Source organism: Manis javanica, chromosome 4 (assembly GCF_040802235.1).
Source record: "Manis javanica isolate MJ-LG chromosome 4, MJ_LKY, whole genome shotgun sequence".
NCBI classification, from domain to species: Eukaryota; Metazoa; Chordata; class Mammalia; order Pholidota; family Manidae; genus Manis; species Manis javanica.
The window spans coordinates 157772485-157790479 of NC_133159.1; the positions used below are offsets into that span (position 1 = coordinate 157772485).

The window sequence follows — 17995 nt, forward strand, 5'->3', positions numbered from 1 at the left end:
GGGTCACGGCTGCCCAGAACAACTCCCTGTCTCTTACCTCTCTGGCAATAAAATCTGACCACGTGACCTAACTTCTGGCCAGTGGCATGTAAAAGGGATGTGTCAATCTCCAGAAGCACTGTGTTTATCAGGTGGGGGGAGAGTGATGCTCTTTTCCTTTCCCCTCTCCCCCTTTCTGCTGGCTGGAGCTGCAGCCAGCTTGGACAATGAGGAAGAAATCACATGCTACGGGAGGCAGAGACAAGATAAGAGGAGCCTGAACACATGGAGTGCCCTCTCATCTCTGGGCTGTTTCCCTCCAGTCTATACATGAGAGAGGGATTACTTCTGTTTTGTTAAGGCCTCTGTTGTTTGGGCCTTTCTGCCACACTGGCTTAACTAATCCTAACTGATCCACCTAGTAAGGGCCATCTTTCAAAGATAACCAAGGACAGGCTGAGGAGGGCATGGCTTAGGGAAGTGACTCTGAAGAATGGGATGGTAAAAAACACCACAGTAATGAAAAGACTACAAGTGGCTTCTTCAGCTATTTGTAAGGATGAAATAAACCCAAGTTATCCAAGCATAAATTAAAATTACCTGGGTATTTCTTAAATAGTGTTTGCAGAAGTCCTAACTTTCAGAGATTAATGTTGCTTCTTCAAATTATACTAATAATACTCCTGGGTAGTTTGTCAAAGTGATGATGTGTGCAGGTCACCTTTGGCCACTTTGTTCTTATGGTACCTCTCTGGTCTCTCACCTCCTGTGCTGGAACTCGGTGTCCAGGCCCCTAGCTGGGGGCCCACCTCACCAAGACCCACCAGTAAGCCACCCGGTTGACAAGGACCTAATAGACCAATTCACTCTGAGCTTCTTCTTTTCAGCTCTGGCTGATCATCAGAGCATCCATAGAGCTTTGTAAAAATAAACATGTCTCAGCCTTACTCCCAGAGGATCCTGATTCAGCAGAGCAAGGGTGCAGTATAGATACCTATATTTTTTGAAAGGTTGACAAACTGACATGCAGCCAGTTAAGAGCCACTGCTCTAAAGTGCTAATGACCGACAGTGGTCAACTGCATGCACCTCATGGATAAAAATCACGGCCTGACGTACTTCTATCAGTTACCTCTGCTCAGCAGCTGCTGCATGGTTACAGATGGCTGTGCCTTGTCCCTGGAAAAGCTGGAACTTGGCGCCTCCCTCTCGCACTGACCTGCGACCCACCAGTTTGTTACCACGCTGGACTAGAATGCCTTACTTTGTGTACTACCTCTCCCAGAGGCATTTGTGTTTCCACAGGGAATAATGCTTTAATCTAAGGAAATGGGCTCCTAATGGTGGAATTTCAGGAATTAAGGAAGTCAGCTGAGAAGATATTCGAAAGAGGGACCCTTTTTTAGTTCCCTTAAACCTACACTATTTAAGCAGCACCAATTATACTTGGTGCTACTTAAAAAAAAAAAATTTTTTTTTAATCACTGGGCCTGTTTCAGAAAATTAGGTTTCTGGGGAAAAAAGAACCTTATTTCTTCATTTTCCCTCATATGCTGTTTGGAATCCCCTTCAGCCCTCACACTTTCTCTTGCCCCCTAGATAAGAAGTGTCATTCATCCCTAATTCAGCCATAGGTTCTATGGCAAGAGAGCAAATGTTAAAAGAGCACATTACACTATTCTGAATATCTTTTCATGCCTGGAATATGATCTTAGGACACAGAGGGTCATTTAGAGATCCATCCTCTATTATAGCAAAGAAACAGACAGCAATCAGTATTTTCACACATCTGGCCATCTTTTACAAGCCTGGTATAATTAAGATTCTGTGCTTAGGTAATCCTTAATATTTCACTGGCTTTTCTTCTCAACTGTTTAAGCTGTTTCTTTTTACATTTATCTTCTCATTCTGGATCCTGTAAATACTTACTTCATAAGGCTATTGTAAAACTTGAACTAAATCAGAGGTTTGAAAGTCCTCTAAAATTTTTTAAACTCTGTACAAATGTATAGTAATGTTTCTCTATTAGGGAATATCATCCACAGTACTTCAAATGTTGATGGAGAGAGGAGGGGGAAAGATGGTGGGATTAAAGCTAAGGATTGGCATGAAAATTCCTTATTTCTATTCCTGCCTTGCCCACTTGCCAACTGGGAGATTTGAGTCACTTTAATTACTCCATCAAGAGAAAAATTATCATTTCTCTTATTACAGATAACTATTCTCATTATAGAGGTAGTGGTGAGGATTAATGAATCAAAGTGTACTAGGAGATTTAAGAGTCCATACATTTAAAAAGTCCTGCAGAACATGTCTGGAAGGGAGGTTCAGATACAGTCCAAGATCATAGTGACAAAGTAGAAATGGGACCCTAGCATCCTCAGTTCTAATTATTAGCACACTTCCTCTGCCAAGTAGGATAAAAGGAAGAGCTTTTGTTTTTCCCCATTACAAAAACACGTTGACTTGTCCATGGAGATTTTTCTAACCATTACAGATTGATTGCCCTGGAAAAAATTTGTAATAGGGTATTCTCACACCTTTGTTGGTGTGACCTGTTCTCTGAGAGCAAGCAGAGAGATCATTGAAATATAAACAGGACAATTGGGCTCAGTGCAGCCTCCACTAATTGTTTATTTTCTTTCCTAAGTGGTGAGAAGTTGGAGTTTTCATACTTCATTTTATATACAAATTGAGGTCCTAGGGGAGAGTATCCTTCACGTGAACAGCTCTCCCAGTTACAGGGGAAAACTGAGTAACAGTAAAACCCTCAGGGACATCATTTAATATTTCCAGCATTTCACATGAGCTTCTGACACCCGGGTCTTCAAGGGGAAAGCTGATTTATACCTTCAGTCGTTAGACAATGTAAAGGTGAGGTCAGGCATAGGCATCCTTCATCCCTTTTCCTGGTGCTCACAGGTCCCTTGGGCAAGGTGGAATCAAAGCATTTCAAATGATAGAGGTCACAGGAGTGACACCGTAAGAGGTAAGAGAGCACAGCCTCCTTCCTCTACCAATGCATCTGATGCCCATATATCTTCATATTGCCATTGTTTCCACTTGAAAAATTACATGTAGTTGGTTTTACTTTTCCTTCCCTTCCCATTCTTAAAACATGATTTCCACCCCCAATCTAAAGTATAATTTATGTCAAGAGTAATGATTATGTGTTTCTGATTATTTTTTAAAAAGGCAAAACCTTTAACATAAATGCAGAACAACAGGTGTCTTGTTTTATGGCCTTGTACCTTTCCAACCCTATAAATTAAGTCATGCCTGTGCGCTCTCTGTCTTTGCACTACTCTGAGGTTGTCTTTCTAGCACATCCTAGGAAGTCTGTGCTCTCTGGCACAATGCCTCCTACATGATAGGTTCCAAATAAATTTTTCCTGACTTGATTTTATCTGCAGGTATTTTATCCAATTCTGGTCATGTGCCATGATGAATACTATTCTGTAAATTGCAGCCCAAGTTTATACCCTGGGCTCCCAACCCCAAATTTCATAATGGAATTACATACCCTTTGTTACTTGTGAGATAAAACATCTCCAGTGGAAAGAGGCTGCCTGTTTTTGTGGGTTCCCTTGAGATGCAGGAAGAGCTTAAGCAGAATTAGACCTATGGTACACAGTATAATATTAGAATTGCAAATGAGTCTTTAAATTGCATAAAGACTATAGATTATTAAAATATTCTTCAAGTGATACCTAACCCAAATATGACTTTGTGTAAGTGTTTTTAATAAAATTGCTTCTCTTTATTCTGCACTGATCTCTCCTTTCTTTTCTGGATTCTTCTGCCATATGCCCTTTATACCAAGCTTTGAAATTTTGTATATTCAGCCACTCAGAATAGACATCATTTTGTAGACATGGAAACATGTGGCTTTGTTGTAAAAGAGTTCTAATTTTTTTATCAAAATAATACAGGCATATAGTTTTTAAAAATCGAACAATTCTATAAGCAGTCATTCCTTCTCAATCCCGGAATACTGCTCTCCAGAGACAAGCCTCTTCAATTCTTTCATCAATTCTGGTGTGTACTTCCACATTTCTAGATAATATTATTACACAGCTATTTTTTTGATTTATCAATTTCAGGCATTATCTATTGATTTCTAATTATGGCAGAGGAGGATTTAACACTCTGATCTCATCCCAACCCTCATTTCTCCATCTTTCATCTTCCCAACAATAATTATAGGATCATTTTTACTTAGTTTAGTTTTAGGGTTTACATGACCTTAACTATGTAAATTTTATTTACTGTCAACCCTTATAAACTTCTATAATTAAATTTTATCTCTTGTTTTTTCTAGAGTTGGCAAATGCCTTAGCTTTTTCATTTATTTTCTAAGTCATTGTCCCTAATTCTTCCCAAACTTTGTAGCAGATTTATAATATTCCTCTGACTACCATTTTCCATGTGTCAAACACATCAGATGATCCATCAGTTCCATTTTGCTCTTGGAGCAGCTCTCCTGGAGACCTCTATCATTCTGCCCCTCGGCTCACTGCTCTGGAGGTCAGCCACAGCTGGCACTCCGGGGTTTCCCTTTGTCTCTTTCCTTTGTCAGAGCCCCACCTGGATCTAACACCACTGTCTTTCTTGGTGGACCCCCCTCATTTTGGTGGAGCACATCTTCTGGTGGCCTCCTGAGAAAGACTGCCTAGGGAGGTAAATTTCTTGAGACTCTGCATGTCTTGATTCAACCTCTTCATTCAACCTTTATACTTGATTGATAGTTTGGGTGTAAGAATGCTCTTGGAAATCATTTTCCTTTAAAATTAGGAGAGTTTTGCTTCATTGGCTTCTAGCTTCTGGTGCTGCTGTGGAGAAGTTCAATGCCATTCTGATTCCTCATTCCTTGTGTGTGATCCGTTTTCCCCCGATTTCCCCCAATTCAGAAGTTTCTCATTATCCATTTTGTTCTAATTTTTACAATGATTCCCAAAATGTAGTCTCTTTAATGTGCTGGGTGTATGGAGGACCCTTTAATCAGATGACCAATACCCTTCATTTTGAGAAATTTTATTGTTTGATCATTTACTTCCCTTTATTTTCTATGTTCTAATATTTTATCTCTTCTGTTTTCCTTTACTTTGGTCTTCTTGCTCTATTTCTCTAAGATTTCCTCAGTTACATCTTCCAACTCATCTATTGCTTTTGTTTTTAATTTTGGCTATCAGATATATTTAACTTCTGACTGTCCTTTCTTGTTCTCTGATTGCTCTTTGAAAGCATCCTATTTTGTACATGCAGTGACCTCCCATCCCTCTGGGAATGTTAATGATGACTTGTTTTGGTTGGTTGGTTTAGTTTTTAATTTTCTTTTCTGCTCCCTAAATTAGCTCTGTTTCTTCTGAGTCCCTTTTTATCCGTTGTATATTTTGGCCTTTGTTTTGCATGCTGGAAGCTTTTCTGCAAATGTCTGGTGATCTTTAGACCCTACTTGTACTTAAAAGTGAGGCACTAAAACACAGATTGAAACTTCAGTGTGCTGAAGTGAACCATATCAACCGCCGAGTTCACTTTAGAAAGCCTAAGGTTGAGAGTGATGGGGGCACCCAACCATTTTGCTTGGGGTCTCCCAAACATCAGTATCTGTAGGTCTTTTCTCTGAAACCATTAGTTTTTTTCTAAAGAAGAATGCATGACTCTCCTGGTGGTGCCATTACACACAACTACCAGGGTTTTGGAACCAGGCATAAAAGGAGGCTAGGAGCTTCAGTGTTCAGGACATAGACTATTACTTAATTCACCTATTTTCAGGATGGTATCTCACTCTATGCCAGACTGTGTGACCCAAGATTTGGGACCTTCCCAGTCTACTTTCCCCACAGAAATTAACCCTCCCGTGCCAAAGCTAGAGAGGATTGCTACCTGACTATTGGAGTAAAAGTGATATTACGTTAAACTGGAGTTGGAAAACTATTTCTCTTCTCAAACCTGTAACAAATTAGTCACATTACCTTGGGTGACATCACATAATGACATCACTGGGTGAGTTGCATGATCTAATTGGCTGGGCTTTAGTTTCCCCATCTGCAAAATGATTGGCAGATTCATTTGCTCCACCACTGGAGAGCCCTGTAACCTCTCCAGAATTCATTAGGGTACCTTCTGGATGCTAAAATAAGTGTTTAAACAATACTTAGAAGGATTTCCTTGACAAATATTACTACCTTCTTAAATTATGCTACTTTCCAACAGTTGTCTTATTTATGGAAATCTTAGCTTTCTTTTATAATGTGGGATTTGCTGTTCAAACTGAGTGGGCGAAGCTTAACATCCCTGTGAACTGCAGACAGAAAGACCTTCCCAGTACCTGTCTTTCCCCTGATAAAGCCAAAAATCAGATCCCATTTCAGGGCTAACATCCTAGACAACTCCCATCTAGCAGTACTGGCACAGGGGGTTCCTAAAAACCATGAAATTGGGGTTGAGAAATCTAGAATTAAAACTTCTTCATCTTGACTTTATGTTACAGTTATGACTATAAAATTATTCATTATGTTATTAATTAACATCAAAATTATAAAATGTTTATGTAGCATTGTGTAGCAAAAAAAGGTACTGACTTGAAGCTTTATTTAAAAACCTGAATTCATGTCTTGATTCTTCTTCTTCCCAACCATGTAAGAAAGTCACTTATACACCCTGAGCCCCAGCTTAAGCCCCTGAAGGTTGGACTGGTAAGGACTTTCCATCTGTATCAGAATCAAGGAGGTGCCAAAAAGAGAGCGTTTTACAATCACTAAATAAAGTGCTATCCAAATGTCGAATGTTACTTTCATTGTTAATTGTAACTATTTGGTCAGGGGAAACCTGAATTTCATGCGGCATCCCCTGTCTGCTTTGCAGCATCCAGGCAATTCCATAATTAGAGTTGGCTTTCCAAAAAAGACAATTTAGTTTTTTTTCCTGTAAAACAAATGAATCCAGAACCAATCTACCTTAGCTATCCAATATGTGCTGCCTCTTTTGTTCATAAACAACCTTAAGGTAATAAACTAGTATGCCCTTCTGACAGAGAAAAATGTTAGAAGGAAATGGGTTTCCATCTCAGGCTTCTAAGGTGCTATACCAAACAATAACAAAGGAAGAATTATTTGGCTAAATGCACCCGATGTGCACTGGCATCCAATATGCCACCCTCCTCGCCAGGCATTATTACTTACATACCTGCCTCTAAGAAGGGCTGCTCAGAAGAGCTACTCTGCTTTTATCAGACATACATTTTAGGGACTTTTAAATAAACTTATATAGCAATACCAAGCTGCATGTCTTCTAAACTTTGCTATTTCATCCGTCTATACCAAGCACCGTGAAGCAAAATGGATGTGCCTTCAGCTTTCTATGGTCCTGGAAAATGAACCAGTCTACTTAACAATAAATGGTGGTTGATTCAAACACACATGACTGGTCTAGTGAAGAAGAAAAGAAAGTTGAGCTTAATGAAGTCCAGTGTCTGTGTCCCTGTGCATAGACAGGAAAGGACGAGTGTTTTATAACTGTTTATTGGAGTTAATGGTAATAAATTCCTCACTTGTGATGCATTAACTTTAATGTTTTCATTACTTGGTGATTTAGGTTTTCCCTTTTCACATTGTAAATCATGTTGTCCCAGTAGCAGAGCAGGTCGAGTGCCTGCCATAATGTTCGTAATGCTCAGTGTGGAAAGGAATGTTCTCTTTCTCTCCCCAGCATGGTCTGACAAAAGATGCCTTGCCTCAACCCGATTTGCAACTTTCTAAATAATCAATAAAGACAGACAGACAGATGCATTTGACAGTAGCCTAGCAGAATGTGACAGGGCCTAGTTTAGGTCCTAGGGAAGGACAGGTCTACATATTAACTTTCCAAATGTATTTGGTGTTGAAGGTTTTTATTTCTTTCTGTCTTTCTCTTTTTTCCTTTTTTTTTTTTCCATTTGCTGAGTGTGAGCCCTTAGTTAATGAGCTGTGCAAATAGATATTGAGATTTAGTGTTTTTATTTTGCAATTACAGACTTGGTGATTTGGTTTGGAACTTTTGAGTCTAGAAACATCACCCTCATTTTCCCCTCTCTAAATTTTTCCTTGCAAAGTTGACTTACTTAAAACTTGCTTAAGTTTTGTGGGATGAGACAGAAGAATCAAGAAAGATTTTAAATCTCAGCTGTGTAACTTAAAACAAAAGGGGGTGGTTTTGCCCTAAAGGTTCCTTATCATAGCCATCATTTTTCGGTCTCTGATCCCATATCACTGCACAGAGACACCCAGGGAGCTGGCTGGGAGTGAGGTCTGGCTTGGGAGTAGCCCTTTGTCCAGTAGATGATCCATACCAGGTCAAAGCCACATTGCTAAGATCACTGCATCCCCATCAAGTTCTTCCTGATGGGGTGTGAGAGTTCTCATTAGATCACCCACCCTGAAATGCCCCCAGAGAATCATGATAATTAGTTCCTGAGTCTTCTTTTTTATTTTCTGCTTTGTTTGCTTTAAAAGTTTTCTCAGTGTAGTGCTCTGATATCTGAATGTCTTTTCTTAGAGAGACGCAGAGAAGGCAAAATTATTATCATGCGATTCCTTCTTGGAAATAGAGCCTCCAGGATTCTGGTACAATGACCCCACATAACTTTCACACCATCAACAGTATTAAGTGCTCAGACACACATAAGAAGTTTGAGTACAGAATGCAAACAAATGTACCCATGGAAGTTCAAGAATCAAAATACCATTTTTCAGGGAAATAAAAGAACAAGACTGAGGAAACATTGTAAGAAGAGGCCAGATTCTCAGCCACTCAAGGTCTGTAGCTCAGAAATTGCTAGCAACAGCTATTTTCTGAAGAGTATTCAGATATCCAGTTGTTAAGTTGTTGGAGTTCGGCTCAGTCCTTTGTCCATTTATAACTTCCTCTGGACCTCATCCTTTGATGCTTCCCTGCAGATGGATTAGGTGTGAGGGGAGGAGAATTGCTGTCTTGATGAGGCTGTGAAATAGGCCAAGAAGTTTAGTTCTCTCCATTTGAGGTTCCTGGCATTTTTTCCTAATTTCCACCCCAAAATCCTCTTTGCCCCTCTTCCTATCATTCCCAATACTGTTATTCATCCTGACTTTGCATTCCCCTTTCCTCCATGCTCTCTTGGCTAATGCTTCTTTCCCCTTTTTGATTTCTCATTTCACATTACCAACATTGATTAAAATAGTGAATAAGACAGCAGAACAAAAACTATTCTGTGTGACTTAGGTGAAAATGACTTATGTAACAAATATTCATTCCCATATTGCCTTCTGAGACTATATGTCCCATTAGGCTGGAAGTGTATTCAGTTCATTTTAACAAACATTTATCGTGCACCTAGTGTGTGCACTAGGCCCCTGGGGATATAGAGAGAAACAGGTATGTAATGAATTGCATTGCCCTCTATGAAAGGGACCAGATTTCCCACCAGCAGCTTTTCTTTAGGCTTCAAGAAATTAAATTATTAGCACCAGACCCCTTGGAGTTTACTGTGTATATTTTAGGAACGAATCCGTCTTAATCCTGCATCAATTCAACAATTAAAGTACAGCCCTATCCTGTGATGGGTCTCAGCCGTTCACACGTTCCAGTCCCTCCTCAATCCAATTCTTACCCTCCCTCCCCAGATAGTTGTAGGGCAACACTGGCCCATCCCCTCAGGTGCACAGCTGTACTGGATTCTTCCTTATTCCCCCATTTCAGTCCAGGTACTATGATGATTGGTTCATTTAATGTCTTCCACAGTATCATGTCTCTTCCTATGAATGCAAGATCTATTTTTATTCTCCTTCCCCTTTCCAGACCATCCCCCCTACTGCCTTCTCCCCAGACCCACAGCCACATTCCTATTCCCAGAAATTGCCCCATTTCTATTACCTTGTTCAAGGCTTTTAGCATTTACCTAGTAACTAAGGTCTTATGTACTCCTAAGCAAAGAGGCAAGAATAGAGAGTTCTTGAGGAAAGGTTTAGGATCCCTGGGACCCAAGGGATCCTAATATAATACGGATCCTGTACTATAATAATACCCTAAAGAAAATGGTTTTAGAGCACAGAAGACAGGTATATAGTTCTACATGGGAAATACACAGAAAGATTCCAAGAGGATGTGACATTTGAATGGAGTTTTAAAGGAGCACCCCCTATTCAGAAAATGTAGACAGAGAAAGAGGAACTCACGAACGGGGAAGACAGATGAGCAGAAGCTTGCAATGTGAAGTACATGGCATGCTCCGAAAGGCAAAGTCTGTTACTTATTAATGTTGGAGTACTGGGGGGCATGGAGGTTGGGAGAAAGTAAAACTGGAAGATAAGGTGAGACCGAATGTTTTAAAGGTTTTGTATGCTGGAGAGTTTGAGTTTCATCCTGTAAGTAACAGAGAACCATTAAAGGGTTTATTAAGCAGGAGCCACATCTATGTTTCAGAGAGTTGACTTCTGGACACAATATGGTACATAGACAGAAGCCAAACCAGTTAAAAAGTGATTTCAAACCCAGACAAGGCTCTTTCCTTTTTCTTTCCTTTCCTCCATGTTCTTAATGACAGACTAGTGAAATAGTTTAATAAATAGATTCGAAAATACTTTGTCATTCATTTTCAAAGATCATTCTCAAATCACACATATATGACAGTGATCTGACTCAGGACAAGGCAGAAATACAGTGGTCTTTCCAGGTTTGTAAAAAGACAATTTCAAGTTTTAAATCCTCTCCTCCGCCTTTTTAGAGTCATAAGGCCATTTGAAGCATTGCTACCTGGAATGTATTAAGATTCTCGCTTCATACTCACTGTGTTTTGGGTGCTCAGAGACTTCCAGGAGCTTGGATCTTTGTGGTTCTGTGTTCACGATGGATTCCTAAGATAAAAATAAAGCTGAAAGTACTGGATTACAGATAAATGTAATTAATGAAATCAGAAGGCATGAGAAGCTTCCTGGTTTAAACAGTTTGTGTGGGGACTTCATGAATTCCCAGCCTCTTTCTCACCATAGCACATGTCTACCAACAATCATATGTTCAACCCACTTCCGTGAACACCCACCATTTTGAAGAAACACAATTTTTTCAAGGAAATAAAGCACTGTGGGAATTCTTGATTGCCACAATTACAGTATATCAGGTATGTTTAGTCACCTTAGACTGTAGCATAAGTAAGATAAGCTATAATTATTTTTAATTGAGTTTTCCCTTAAGAAAACATATTGGAATGTAAATGATGATATTATTAAGAAAAACTTTGAGTCCATTCTTACTCTCAAAATGGATTATTCAAAAATCTCTGCCCTTTTGATCAACACCTTTAACTGATCAAAAGACACCAATGTATCATGATAATGTGATTGAGAATCAATGGATTATTATTTTGAGTTAGTCATTCTTTTAGATGAACTATTTATACCTACCAGATACTGTGGATTATTACAGTTTATTTAGATGCTAAGTATAGTGTGTTGAAGTTATCATACATGGCTTAGGGAGGGCTTTCTTCTAATACTTTCATTTATCATTAAAATCCCACTGAAAGTAAAGATATGGGAGAAGAATATCCCCTAAGACCAGACCTCTCAGACAATCAGTGTAGTGCTTCTTCATAGGAACAGGGAGATTCTTCATTCTCTATGAATATGCATGGTTTTTACATGTTACCTTGTAGCTTGGCTTCATTGATGGAATGTTTTATGAAAAGAAACCCATTTGGCCATTTGACTTAAAAGTCTTTCTTTTTAAACCAAGGCCTCTTCCTGAAAGAGTAGACAAATCATGTCCCAGATTCCTGCATGAGCCCTCCACAGAAAGAGGACTTCATTTTTTAGATACCACTCTGTGTTAGAAGAGGTCTTAGAAACCTGAGTGGCCACACAGCACTTTGTGAGAGTTCCGGGTTGTTCCCTCTTGTATTTCTTTACTTTGTACATTCTTTTATTACATTCTCATACTTTCTTTTATGTTGCTCTGTACTTTGTATCTGTTGACCTCTTGGTCATCACACAGACCTGCCTAGAAAGCAATCCCATAGATTAGTCAGCTGGTACATTAAAAAATAAATAAGAAATATAGGATCACAAAATAATTTTTTGACATCGAGTATTAGAATAGCCACACATTGTGTCTGTTTCTTTTTCCATACTTACATGGGGTGTTTTTTATGGGAGAGAGATGTGGGAAGACCCTGTCTTTTCTCAGCCTTGTCTGGGTATGTCTCAACCAAAAGTGCATGGGTTTTCCAGCTGGACAACCTTCAACAAGTCCCATGATTTCACTAATCTCAGTTTCTAGTCCATAAAGTGGAGCTGATAATATTACATAGCTCATAGGATTGTCATGGAGGTCAAATGAGATGTAAAAATGCTTGGTAAAAATGCAGGTTAAAAACGTGGGACTTTTTCCCATTTTTATTAAAATATATTAGCTTTAATTATTTTGTTCATCAATTATCTGCTTTTTTTCCTCAGTATTACTGGTCTAGAATCTATCACACATTTTCTTTATCCTCAGTATAACAAGACTTCCTCCACAGATTTTTACACTGTTTGCTCACTTATCTAAATTAACAGATTTTTTAAAGACCTTACAAAATTGGATGGGCAATAAGAGTCCATCAAGATCTCTTAAATGTTGCCCCCATATTGGTTTGATGACTACAGATGTGTCATTTCTACCATTTTCTAACATCCTGTAGTCCAGCTCCAGCTGCACTTGTTTTATTCCCTTGCTTCTGTATCACAGTTTGTGGGAGAATTTAAGTATGTTTTGTTTACTCCTTTCCTTTCACCTGCTGTCCAATTTATTTCTCCATGACATGAAAGCTCTCTGAGTGGTTTCTATATCTTTGAAACTTATAGATCCTAAATCTATTATTAATGATTTAGAATTTTTCACCTTACATGTGTTCATTTAAATTCCTTAATAAGTGAAGCAAAATGGCAGAAAAGAGTGAGGAATAAATATAAAGTCAGGTGGATATCAAGGAACCACAGAAGTTAAAAAAGTATATAAGCCTGTCACAGGGGAGTAGTAGGGGAAGAGCCACTGAAACCAACTTTCCTATTAGCATCATACTCAGAAGATGAACACTGCTTGCTAGACACCCCAAAGTGACTGTCATTTATTGATTTCTTCGTAATTGAGAAAAAGCAAAAAGCAACCCAGAAATGCAAGAAGCTGAGGAAAAACAGTAATGAACTTATTAAAGGCCATGGAAACCAAATACAAAGGAGAGGGCTTAATGAACAGATTTGGGTTCAAGAACCACCAGACAGGAGAGTATCACCCTCACCACTCTACCTGCAACACCCTCTTCCCTCTGCCTTCGTACATTTGAGGCAGTGTGAAGTGTGTGTTGTCACTTGTCTGCAGATGCACAAACACCAGCAATCTGAGTGAATCAGAACGGCAGATGGCACTTGACCATTTCCAGCCTTCAAATGTTAGATTCCTCCAACCCTATCCAGCCAACTCCCGAGGTACTTTATCACAAGTACTTCAATGAAGGAACCTGGTAAACTTCACCCTCCCTGAAATTCAACCCTGGTAGCTATCATCTCTAGGCTGGAGTTGATCTGGTCCCTTTTTCAAACAATTGAAAAGAACTTGAAAGAGAAGGAAAGGGGAGAATAGAAGTCCACAATTTTTAAGGGGGGTGGGGGGCAGTTGAACAAAAGATATTTCTTAAAAATCATTGATTTTCATTTCAGGTTAAGCAGCCAGCTGCCTATAGTGAAGGCTCTTGGGCACCTGGTTTGTTCTTCAGGGGCTGCAGCCTCTTCACAGTGGAAATCACATGGCCACTTGTGCAATTATCCTTGTGCTGTGGTGTCACCAACTGATTTCTCCAATTCTCTTTTCTCAGTGGGCTAGAACGCTGCTGATTAAATAGGCCGTGACTCACATAAGCTCCTGTGTCTTTTTTATTGACTGCTTTATGGAAATGTGTCACATTCCAAAGGGTCCCCATTGTTGTTGCTGTGCATAGCTGACTAAAGAGTCATGTTTAGCACTAAGAGATGGAATTCCACTCTTTTGGGGTTTTTTATTGCCAAATTGGGTATAGGTGGGATACAAGGGTTTAAAGTAATCTGGATGAGGAGTGAACAATGTCTGAGAATTTCTTTTATCTTCATCTGCCATGAAAGTTGGGTGGCCACCAATTCTGGGTAACACACTTCTCTGTCAATCTTACCTTTATGGCCCCACATCCTTCAGCTACGTGAATCTTTTCTTTATATGGGCTATTCTGAGAGATTTAGTTAAGTGTAGTAGTAGTAGAGAAAGATTATGACACTAATGTAATTCTGTTTTGTGCTGATATAATATGATACACCCTTAGGTTTATCCAAGAAGGCAATTTATTCCCAATAAATCTAAATCATTTCTACTTTTTCATTAAGGTAGTAATATCTTTTTTCAGGTAATAGGCAAAAAGCCTCAATTTTTTTAAAAAGTATATACTTAAATATAAATGTTTTTGCCTTAAAATAGCAACTTGTTCAATTGTTTGCGGCTTCTTCATATTTTTATTATCATCCTGCAGAGCATTTACATACTTTCCATTATGCATTAGGTTGCTCTGCAGATCTGTTCACTTGCCAGTAGGTGAGAATCCAGGCATACAAGACTCCTCCTGCCTCATCACCCCAGTGCTGTGGCTAACGTTGTGTGTCCTCTGGATTACCCGTTCTTGATCAGCGGAGCACTGTGCTGAGCTGACACTGAAAGAGGAGATGGCTTGATTGCCACAATGGCCACCCATTTTAGTTGCTTAGATTTATCTGATAGGTCATGGAGCTAATGAGATTGAGCTCAGTAAACTTTACATTGAGAACAGTTGTGTTATTGTATTCACCATACAGTGCCCCGCACATAGAAGACAGTCAACAGAAGAGAGGGATTTGATTTGATTTCCTAATTTTTTTTCCATAGTCATTCCAAACTTCACATATAATCCCATTTTTTTCCTACTGCCCATAAGGGAAACCAGGCAAGGGAGTTCATCAATACAGATTCCCTCCAGTAAGAAAGCAACACAACACATCTTACAAAAACACAGCATATAAAGTACTGTATTTCCAGCCCTATTACTCTTCAGAATATTGTCGGTGAATGACCAAGAGAGAAAATCAGCAATTTATTCCGTGTCAGTTTTAGCAAAACCAGTGCAACTCTTCAGGAAAGAAGGTGGTAATAGTGCTGTCCCTAGTCTCCTAGAATTACTGACTTGGAGTTCAAACATCTCTGCCGCATTATGTCTTTGTTTTCTTGGTGGTGGCATTCTTGGGTTTCGGTTGGTGAGGAGAGAAAAGCCTCATGCTGATAATGTACTGAAAGTAAATGAAATTAAATAAGCGAAGCAGTGCTCATCACTACTTCCTTCCCCCCTGGGTAATTCAATTCAAGCTCTCTCTCTGATGGCAACTTGCAGGGACTGTCTCTGTCACCCCGCTGGGGCCTGGAGTCTTAACATCTAAATAAAAGTTTCACTCAAGCATTTTTTATGCCTCTGCCAGCAGGATCAGTGAGCTGGTGTGGGCACATTAATGTAATATTCATACTCACAGACTCTCCCCGCACACGAGGCAATGTCTTTCCATTTTCATAATTATAGATGTTCCATAAAATGGCATTTAGATTTGCATTAAAAAAGGAGGTTTGAATTCTAATAGAACGTTTAACATGTCTTTTATGATTCAGACTCTCAGCATCTTTAACAAAAAGCTGTGTCTCTAAGTTTAACAAGACCTTAAAAAGGGGAGCAGGGTGGGGGAATTGTGGGAAGAAGAGATGGAAACTCCAAGCTTAGGGGATCCTGTTTTTCTTATCCCCTGTGTCTTTCATTTAATTTTTAGGCCTCTAGGAGCAATTTTTTTGACAGAACTGCAGAGAATGGACTCTCTCTCAAAGGGCCTTCTCAACTACAATCCAGTTCCTCAGCCCAGACATTCCACCCTTAGCACCTGCTTCTGTTTACCTGGGGAGTGTTTTCAGAGAGATAGTAGAATTTTCAGAAGGGCGGGAAAAATGAAAGGATCCTAAACAAATGAACTTTACTTTCCTACTGTTCATCTCCTGCATGCACCCTGAGATCCATCTTGGGGGGGATTTATAGCAACCACAGAGTTTGCTAACTATAAAACATGCAAATGAAAATAGTCCATGAACAAGGAAGTTAACAATAAGGACAAATAAAGAATCAGGCACTGAGACACACTAAAAAAGAAAAAGAGATGCTCTTCTGATCTATATGTTTAAAACTAAGTCAAAACAGCTTAAAAGCATAAGGTAATTTTAGTTGCATTTTAAATTGTCTTAAAATGTTACTTTTAAACAGAATGTCTGTAAAGCACTGAGCAAAGTGCCAGCTTGTTGCCACCACTGAATTAGTGTTAGTTACTGTAGGAGATTCTTTTTTTTTTAATTGTGTGACTGAAAAAAACTATTTCACCCAAAAGTCTCAGGAGACCCAGTTGATTCATATATGGTTGTGCCTTAATTTGGTTTTTGTTTTGCATTCTAAATTTTTTAAGGCAAACCAAAAGAGATTTGGGTTTGGGGACTAAAGAAAGTAAATTTGAGGATTCCAGCCCACTCCCTTCATTTCTCCTAATTAAGAAGTATAGAGTTGTTATTTTTTTTAAGAGTTTTTGTTTCACAATTGTTTCTGTTTCATTTTATTTTTTGAGGAGAAAATCCCTTCCTCTTTGTCCTTTGCTCCTCCCCTCTGTAAAATAAGTCCAAACCCCAGTGGTGGAAGATGGATTAGAATCTTGACTCCTCAATAAATTTGTACCTAACAAGGCTAATTGAGAGCCAAGGATGTTAGCAGCATGCAATTAAAGGCTGATGTCAGTTCAGGGTCTTCTGTTTGTAAAAGTGTCTTCCATCCTTAAACTCTTTCCCATACTTTGACAAAACCAGGATTTGGCAGTTATTGCCAAGTTCAGCTTATATAGCCCTTCTTTGTGTGACCTTAATAGAACTGCTGCTCACTAAAGTGGCTTTCTATTTTTTAAAAAATGAGTGTGTATTTATCATTCCCTCTGATGTGACTGCATTGATAGTGAACTCTGTCACTCATTAAAGCGTGTCTCTGCTGGTTGCTATTCATTTGACTTTTGATTATCTCAGTGTGGATTATCCAATTTGGAACTTATATCCACAGCAAATTCTTAATTCTCTGGAGTCCTTTTCTTGCCAGTCAGTATTATACTTAGGCCACCTCCCCTTGCACAAACTAATGTATGTTTAGAAAATTTTAAGTGATTTTAGCATTAGATATAATTAGGAAGAAAGAAAATTTACTTTTTTTCCCCAGTCATGTAGAAATTGTTGCATTTTGTGCTGCTCAAGCAGTTGCCCTTCTGCACACCTTCATTAATGTAGATTACCTAAAGTAGCCTAAATAGACAAAAATTCTGTCAAGTTTCAACAAAGCATTTTGCTTTTGTCCCTTTTAGGAATGGAAGACATCACAAGAGGAGCTCAAGAGCTTGATAACATCATTAAGCAAGGATACTTGGAGAAGAAAAGCAAAGGTACTGATTAGACCCACAAATCTCAGAACATTCCAGAAGGGGAAGGGAAATAAGGAAAAAGAGGGCTAACATGGTAGGTGCCTTCTCTATGCCTAATACTGTGTGAGGCAGGTAGAAGAGGAGGAAAGAAAAGAAGTCTAATGAGTGTGTACATACTGCAGAGATGGCCCAAAATCTTCAGCAGATGGTGATCTTCATCAAGATAGGGTATTGTTCCACCTTCCTCACCTAAAATACAACAGGTCCTTAATAAATACTTAAATGAATGAATGAATGAATGATATTCTTGTTCTCAATGCTTAGTGTGCTCCCATAGAATTAAACTATGTTGCCAAGAGTGTAATTTTTATATCATATGTGAAGCAGCCCATTTTCAAATTTAAGAGGAGCCCAAATACTGACCTATTCCTTATTTGACTTGAACCAGATATTACTAGGACTGGAGTCCTAAGTTTAATACTCAACAGGCAAATTGGC

General features: G+C 39.0%; 1 protein-coding gene and 1 long non-coding RNA gene across 12 annotated transcripts in view; one reads left to right on the forward strand and one right to left on the reverse strand.

The window, feature by feature from the left end:
- Nucleotides 1-17995, forward strand: part of SKAP1 (src kinase associated phosphoprotein 1) — a 267533-nt gene that overhangs the window by 202866 nt on the left and 46672 nt on the right. For all 5 annotated transcript variants that reach the window (XR_005056207.2, XR_005056206.2, XM_036999074.2 and 2 more), the window contains one exon: nt 17441-17518. Coding sequence is in view for 3 of the 5 variants with exons in the window: in XM_036999074.2 (XP_036854969.2) it covers nt 17441-17518 (78 nt within the window). In the remaining 2 variants the exon portion in view is untranslated. The remainder of the gene's footprint in view (nt 1-17440; nt 17519-17995) is intronic.
- LOC140849123 (uncharacterized) overlaps nt 8225-17995 on the reverse strand; it is a 48459-nt gene continuing 38688 nt past the window's right edge. For 4 of the 7 annotated variants that reach the window (XR_012130719.1, XR_012130720.1, XR_012130717.1 and 1 more), the window contains exons 8-10: nt 17675-17746; nt 10780-10846; nt 8225-8957 (exon numbers count right to left, since the gene is read on the reverse strand). This is a non-coding gene — a long non-coding RNA (uncharacterized lncRNA). Of the gene's footprint in view, nt 8958-10779; nt 10847-15040; nt 15308-17296; nt 17382-17674; nt 17747-17995 lie in introns of those variants that run through there. The other 3 variants (XR_012130722.1, XR_012130721.1, XR_012130723.1) reach the window with 2 other exon arrangements.